This window comes from Poecilia latipinna, unplaced genomic scaffold, assembly GCF_001443285.1.
Source record: "Poecilia latipinna isolate Pla-1442-1.1 unplaced genomic scaffold, P_latipinna-1.0 Scaffold3279, whole genome shotgun sequence".
In the NCBI taxonomy this organism is placed as follows: Eukaryota; Metazoa; Chordata; class Actinopteri; order Cyprinodontiformes; family Poeciliidae; genus Poecilia; species Poecilia latipinna.
The window spans coordinates 113043-121308 of NW_015115895.1; the positions used below are offsets into that span (position 1 = coordinate 113043).

General features: G+C 36.3%; 1 protein-coding gene across 1 annotated transcript in view; it reads right to left on the minus strand.

Moving 5' to 3' along the window:
- LOC106940559 (integumentary mucin A.1-like) overlaps positions 1 to 6547 on the minus strand; it is a gene marked incomplete at its 3' end in the record, with an annotated part of 16750 nt that extends 10203 nt beyond the window's left edge. Inside the window, exons 1-3 of the mRNA XM_015023335.1 lie at positions 6370 to 6547; positions 1039 to 1099; positions 419 to 944 (exon numbers count right to left, since the gene is read on the minus strand). Of these exons, the coding sequence (XP_014878821.1) occupies positions 419 to 944; positions 1039 to 1081 (569 nt within the window). The remainder of the gene's footprint in view (positions 1 to 418; positions 945 to 1038; positions 1100 to 6369) is intronic.
- Positions 6548 to 8266: the final 1719 nt, after the last annotated feature.

Consider the following 8266-nt stretch of genomic DNA (forward strand, 5'->3'; position numbering starts at 1 on the left):
GGTTAGAGCTCCTGTTGTTGTGGTTGGAGTAGAGGTTGTTGTGGTTGGTGCATCTGTGGTTGTGGTTAGAGCTCCTGTTGTTGTGGTTGGAGTAGAGGTTGTTGTGGTTGGTGCATCTGTTATTGTGGTTGGAGGTCCTGTTGTTGTGGTTGGAGCCGCTGTTGTTGTGGTTGGAGGTGTTGTTGTTGTGGTTGGAGCCGTTGTAGTTGTGGTTGGAGCACTTGTGGTTGTGCTTTGTGCTGCTGTGGTTGTGGTTGGAGCTTCTGTTGTGGTGGTTGGTGCAGCTGTTGTTGTGGTTGGTGCAGCTGTGGTTGTGGTTGGAGCTGTTGTGGTTGTGGTCGGAGCAGCTGTTGTTGTAGTTGGAGATGCTGTGGTTGTGGTTGGAGGCGCTGTTGTTGTGGTTGGAGCAGAAGTTGTGGTCGGTGCAGCTTTTGTTGTGGTTGGAGCTGCTGTTGTTGTGGTTGGAGCCGCTGTTGTTGTGGTTGGAGCCGCTGTTGTTGTGGTTGGAGCTGCTGTGGTTGTGGTTGGAGGTGATGTTGTTGTGGTTGGAGCTGCTGTGGTTGTTGTTCGAGCAGCTGTTGTTGTGGTTGGAGCACTTGTGGTTGTGGTTAGAGCTTCTGTGGTTGTGGTTGGAGGAGTTGTAGTTGTTGTCGAAGCTGTAGTCGTGGTTGGAACTGATGTTGTTACAGTGAGTGTGGTTGCAATTGGAACAGCTGTAGTTTGTACTGGAATAGCTGTTGTAGTTTCTGTAACAACTACAGTTGTTAAGTGAGGGTCTGTAGTTCTGTCTGACGTGGCAACAACTGCTGTCGTTGTGTCTGGAGTAGTCTTGGCTGTGGTTGGAGCTGCTGTGCTTGTCATTGACGTCACTTCATTTGTTGTTGAATTAGTAGTTGTCGTGGTCAGAGGATCTGTAGAGTTTGTTGCAGTCATCATCTTCTGAGCTGTTTATTTTTTAGAGTGGAAACATTTTATATAATCAATATTTGCATCATATGCTGTTGTATTTAGGCTCTGAATTTGTAATGTCATACGTACCTGTTAGTATTAGTAGTAGTGGTAACACTTTTTCAGGACCCATACTTTTTCAATCTTAGTGCTGTAAATTTAGGCAAAACAAACAACTCATTCAAACGTTAGTGAATCAGGGAAATATTTCATCAGTACTTAATATCATTTAACATAGAGACATTTCGGTAACACTTTATTTGAATGGGGGTGAGTAAGACTGACATGACACTTTCATTAACATGACATAACACCTGTCATGAACATGAATAAGCCTTCATGAATATTTATGACTGTTGTCATAAAGCATCATTCGGTTAGTTATGACACTTTTAATACAAAGTTAACATTGTTCAAAATGTCTTTGTTATGACAACTTGACATTAACCAAGAAATCATTACTGACATAAATTTGTTATAAAAGTATTACTGATTGCACTTTAAAAATAAGGTAACTTTGTTATTAAAGGTAAAGTTTAAACAGTAATGATTTCCTGGTTAATGTCAAGTTGTCATAAAAGACATTTTGAATAATGTCAACTTTGTATTAAAAGTGTCATAATTTACCGAATGACGTTTTATGACAACAGTCATAAATATTCATGAAGACTTATTCATGTTCATGACAGGTTATGTCATGTTTATGACAGTGTCATGACAGTCTTATTCATCCCCCTTCAAAGAGAGTGTTACCGACATTTCCAAGTCACAAAGACTTGGAAATAGTAGAAATATCTGCTTTCCTATTCACATGTATTCACCTATACTAATGCTTGCTTAATTTAGGCTGTCAAGTCATTTTATTAAATACAGAAATGGTTATGTAATTGAAAACATATAAGTAAGCTTTATTATTATTCATAGCAATTTTTGAGACTTTCGTACAATTTTTAATATTTTAAAATTCAATTATAAATGTGGTGATGTATTTAGTGTAATTTTTCAAAACACTTATGTAGCTTTTCAACTCCAGCAGTTTCACTATGTAAGTTTCAGTAAGCTGCAAAGATGATGGCCACATGCAGCTTCAGATTAGCAATTGGTAAAAATCATTCAAAATAATAATAAAAAAGGTATGACTGAGCTATATTTTCATTAATCTTTGCTTCAGATTTTTTGAATATATGTTTATAATTTAGAAAGTAAAAAAAATTCAACTTTGAAACATATTTTTAACTGCAATTTTTGATTTTTTAAAAAAATAAATGTATGTGAAATGTCACAAAATTGACTACACTGTTACTTAGAACAGAATTGGCTTCTCTGTACTGCACTTATGCTCACCTCGGCATACTCAGTACTTTAAGTGTCTCCAATTACTGGACAGTTTGAATAATTTTCTGATTAATTTGGTTAACATATATTTGACCACTTAGAGGCACTCAGGCAATGTACACAGCACTGAGGTTTCACCTCAGTGTGAGATTTCACAAAGAAACCTCACACTGAGGTTTCTTTGTGAAATCTCACACTGAGGTTTCTTTGTGTTCAATTGTTGAACACGAAGAAATAAAAATGAATGCTTAATTCCTCTAGTATGCCCTCATGCAAGTGCATGCTGCAAAATCTACATATTGTATGTCAGTAAACAGACACAACCCAGTACAGAAGCAGAACATAAAACACAAGCTTCTCAATCATGAGAAAATCTGATGCTTCAATAAAAAAAGATAAAATGGGCTGACTAATGGGAAGATACAATGTTGAAGTGTGACAGCAACTGTAATGTACAATATTAGTGAAAATGTTTATCGGTCTTCTAACTACCCCTACAAGGATTGGTTAAGACCATGAATGTTATATGCCCTCTTTAATATTTCAATAACTTTAATGTTATGATGCACTCAAATGTAAAGTGATGGGAAAAGCCTGCATCAAAACTTCTGTCTTCAGTTTGTTGAGCCGTTCTATAGTAAATTATAAAATGCTCGTTGCGCTACAGGTAGACAGGGGAAAATAAGCAGCTTCAATTTGTCGCTCCGTTCTGAGTCAGCCAGCTGTGCCATTGCTTCTACATATAGAAACATCACCTGAGAAACAACCTCAAGCTGCCTTCGGTTCACTCTCGAATCCACAGACTACCTCTGTGCCCTCTGCTCTCAGCTGTTTCTACCAGAGAGACATACTGTGCATATTTACTTGTGGGAGTTATAATTAGAGCAGGTCTGAATCTGATGGTTAATGCTTGGATACTGGTAACCTTAATGGCTGCACTGTTTCAAAATTTGTTCTCGCTTGACATTGATACCAGTTTCCTCCTCACCACTGCACCTTAAAAATAGGTATGGATGAAATGTAGAGACTGCTGTAAACCCTCAGCCGCGAGAGGAAGGTTCAAAACTAGATAAAAATCTACACATCACACACACAGAAGCCTAAAATATTAATAATTTGAACCGGAGCCTCGTGTATGGAAGGCCGCAAGTGTCAGTTCAGTACTTTAAAAAGTACAAAATTAGATTTTTTTGTATGTAAAACATTATAATACAACTGCAGACATGTCTGTCAAATTAAAATAATCCATAATTATCTCAAACAAATTATGATTAAAAAAAAAATAAAAATAGGTCACATGTAGTGTATGGAAGAGGGTTAGGACCACCGAAAAACAAAATTCAGAGTTTAAGATAAGAATTTTGAGAGAAATGTCAGAATTCTGACTTTAATCTCAGAATTCTGAAAATAAAGTCATATTTCTTTTTTTTTCAGTGGCCCTGATTCTGTTCCATACTTGAGTAATAACTTAATAGATATACTTTTTTACTCATAGTCATGTGCTCCTAAAGTTTAGTAATTTATTTTTATTTCTCCATATTACCAACCAGATACAATAAAACATAAAACACATTTTCATCTGTGTCTATTCTGCCACTGAGGTCCTGTGCAGCTGTTAGGATTCTGTTAGACACAGGAGCAGTTAAAATGATTCCATAATCTACTTTAGTAACATAACTTGAAAAAAATAAATAAATTAATTTACCATGCATTTGATTCAAATTTAGCTCTGAGTCCCAATTTAATATATTTCTGAGTAATAAATTGAGAAAACAGTACTGAATTATTTATATGAAATATTACCAGTTTTATTCAAATTGTCACATAGGCTATAACACTTATTTAATAACTCGGTAATCATTTATAGTCGTTCGCAGTCTACAACAGTAATATCATGTCGAACCTGTTCTAAAGAGGAAAACTAAAACAATTTAAAGCGCTGAGCAGCTAGGAAAGACCAAAGAGCAAGATGAACCACGTCTCATTAGCGCCGATAATTATTTTTAGCTTGCATTGAGGAGGTGTATTAAATTCATTATTTATTTATTTATTTTTTTTTTCAACTAACAGTCTTCCACAATACCGTCGTGGGTCTGAGCAACGCTCTTGCGGTCACAACAAGTGTTCAAACCACAAGAAAGACACAAAAGCGTTAAATCATGCAGCAGCTGATGCTCTGGCGACTATGACGTCGCCGGGAAACTTTAAAGACATTTTCGCTGAGACTGTTTAACAACCGTGGGGGGTTTAATGAAGCCAGTTCAGTTAGCCTAGATAACGCCAAGAAGTACAATGCGTCGCGCAGCTTCTCCGGCGTCCTGTCGCGGTACCCCCCTTTTTAACAGTGCATTCGGCAATGTTTTGGACAAAATGAAGAAACGGTTTGGGCAACTTTGAACGCGGGAGCAATAAGCTGACCACGGACAAAATAAATATTCCCATCCAGATGGAATTCGACTTTGAACATGATAAAAGAAATCCGCGGAAACTCAGGGATGTCCTCACCACTTTACGGCTGAAGTGGACAGACAGCAGAAGTTGGAAACGCTACTGGAACCCTGCAGGCAAATTTAACCGAATTTATTCTTCACTGTCCTGTTTCAGAAAGAAATAATGTTTATTTCAATGTGCAAAAACACATATGTTAGTAATTAGTAATTAACTACATTCTAATTTAATTATTTTTATTTTTCTGTTGCAGGCAAGGGAAACCAGGGGTGATTGCAACGTGTTGTGAGATGTAAAACCATCAATTCTTTAATTATTGAGCCACTCACTCCCCAGACCCACAAGGTGGATGTCAGGACTGAAAGTTGTCATGTTCCAATTGTATTGAGGAAAAAAATTATTTAGAGGTAAGAATTATTATTATTATTATTTTTTTTTTGACAAAAGATGAATTTTGATTGTTTTTTACAAAGTTGAAGCTAGAATCCTGTCTGTCAGTTGTGAAAGCAGTTTCTCAAGCAGCTAATTATCTGAAAGTTGTCCATGAGGAATGACAAGATGCTACTCTGGGTTGGCTTATATCTCAATTACACTTTTTAAATTGCATCTAGAATGTGGCTTCTAATTTTGCTCTTTTTATTATCTTTCAGCTCCAACTCATCCCATCATGCATTACATCCTACATAGTTGGATAGGTTTTTTTATTAATAAAGGCCATCTCTGTCTTCGACAAAAACTCAGAACGTCTGTAATCTCCTTTTATGGTTTTCTATCAATAAAAAATGGAGGTGTTAAATATGCCAACGCAAAAAGTGTTAGAATGTATCCAGGAGAATGAACAAGAATGAAGAGACCGGTATTTTTGGTACTCTGTGATTCTCCCTGTGCCTCTTCATCTCTCCCAAGGGATGGAGAGCTCAAATAATGATCCTGCCCAAGTGGTCAAATTCAAGTCGATGTTCAAAACAGACCCGAAGACATGCAAAAAATAAAAAAAAAGAAAGAAAAAGGCCTCTTTTGCCAATCTGAAAATTGCTACTGTACTGATATCCATATTCAGGTCAATACAGATCAGAGAGGCTGAACTCTGGGATTAATCTGAACTAAAATGTGAATATAAACTCCACATATTAGAATATTGTTGAAACGCTTAGTACCTATTTTAAGTAACCTAGCTGTTCCATAAAGCACAAAAATATATTTTTAGAATGACTGCTAAAGTAAGAATTTAACAAAAATGGGAAAAGATGCTCATGACTTCTCTTCTACACAAAAGCAGTTTCTACGAAAAAGTGAGAAAAAGCACAAAAAAAAAGAAAAAAATTCCAAATTCTGTAACTTTGATAATACATATAAAAAATAAACTAAAGTCAAAATCTGTTTTGATACTCCTTAATGTGGTGGAACCTTGACATAATTTGCCTATTTTACTCATTATTCCCTTGAATCAGCATAAACTATTTTTAAATGTTTACAAATTCCTCAATTTAAAACTGGTCTCAAAATATCTAAAAACAAATCTATGTCAATAAATCATATCTAAAAGGCAAATCTTTTTTTTAAAAAAAATTGCCAGTTTTTAAGGTTTATTGTATTTAAACCTTTAAATCTTAACGCTACGGTCTGAAATGTACTTACCCAGAGCAGTAAATCAATCCAAAGGTTCCTAAAGTCTCTCTTGCTGCTCTTGAAACTTGTTATTCTAGAGCTTGTTCAGCCTTATATATTAGCTCTAAGTTGATGCCAGAATGACGCAGATATGAAATTTCTTTTGAAACAATATAGGTATTTCAGGAATGACGAGGTAAAAAATCCGGCTGTGCAACTACGCTTTTTTTTTTTTCAAGTTTCCTTCATATATACCTCATTCACAGCTCAGAGATATTACTTCATTCCACCCCAAGTAAAATATCCAGATGTTGTTGCTTTAATTTGTGGATGTGTTACAGTTGTAAGTATGTCAAAATATAAAGATAAGACTTTGTTGTGAATAAAAACGGGAAAAATATTTTTCTTTTGGCTTAGTTTCATTTTGCTAAGATGCACGGCAAATTTGGTGAATGCAAATTGTGAGTGAGAAAATGCCAGAGGTGTGGCTATAATACCATCTTTTGTGCAACGTTGACAGCTCTAGAGAATCCAAATTTAGAATAGACGCACTCTGTTCAGAAATCCATTATTAACTTGTGAAATTCTTATTTGACAGGTTGGACCAGGTTCAAAACAAACAGTACTTAGGTTCACAAAAGGGATCTCAAGAAGTCCACATTTTGTGATCCCTAAATGAGAACTTGTTTTTTTGTGTCTTACAAAAGTTATGTCATAACATGGCAAGAAATGTCAGTTGTGGAGCCACACTGCAGCAAAACGTACATGAGAATTTCAAAACAATTAAAAATTTATTTTAATAAGAATCTGAGTAAAAAAAAAAATAAAAAAAAAAGACAGCACCATGGATCCATTGTTAAAGTCCCCAATGTCAGTTGAGAATGTAATTGTAAAATACATTTACGAACAGTCAAACGTTTTACGATAAACTTTAAAGTATAATTCTTTAATTACGATGTATGAAATCACAATTCACACGTGTTTGATTTAGACATTTAACTGCATCGAAAAATGTTTTAACAAGTATAATCATTCAACCACAAGAAAAATTCAAGAGGAAACTAAAATCAGTAATTGCTTGGATGTGTTTGGAAATACTTTGGCTATGTGTCATTGGCAGACGGGTATAATCTTGCCACTTCACAGTTTGCTGCATTTAATAAAGTGATTGCTGAGCCTCAGATTAAAATAACTGATCTATGACTGGAATTATGAATAACAGAAGTGGGATGTTGTTTTTGGTTGTTCCCATTCAAAAGTATGTCAGGTACAGTGAATCATTCCTAATGCATTTTCCATCCGTCCATTCTTCCATCGGTGTTTCTAGGCCAGCAGAGACGCATCGTCCCTCCAGTGTGTCTTGGGTCTACTTCTGGGTCTCCTCCCGGTGGGACGTGTCCAGAACCTCCGCCACTGGCTCGTGTCAATGTGGAGAAGCAGCAGCTCTACTCTGAGTCCCTCCCGGATGACCAAGCTTCACCCTGTCTCCTGTCTCTAAGGGAGAGTCCAGACACAAAGCGGATGAAACTCTTTCTGGCCACTAGTATCCATGATCTCATTCTTTCGGTTCCTACCCAGAGATGATGACTCCAGAGGAGGGTTGGACCGTATCTTGACCAGTGAACTGTGAGCTTGGCCTTTTGACTCAGCTCCCTCTTCACCCAAATGAACCGGTACCGAGTCCACATCACTACAGACCCAGCACAATTTAGCCTATCAATTAAATCAGGTTTTCAGCTAGTGGAAGATGTCAACACTAAAATCATTCATAGTGGAAAATGGAAACATCTAATTTGAGATTTTGGCAATAGCTTTAACATATGGCCTTAAGTCATACATTGCAGATTAAAACTAATAAAGGCCTCAGATTAGAACGAGTTCATTTGAAATAAATCGGTTATTTGACATTAGCAGAACTGAAGGTCAT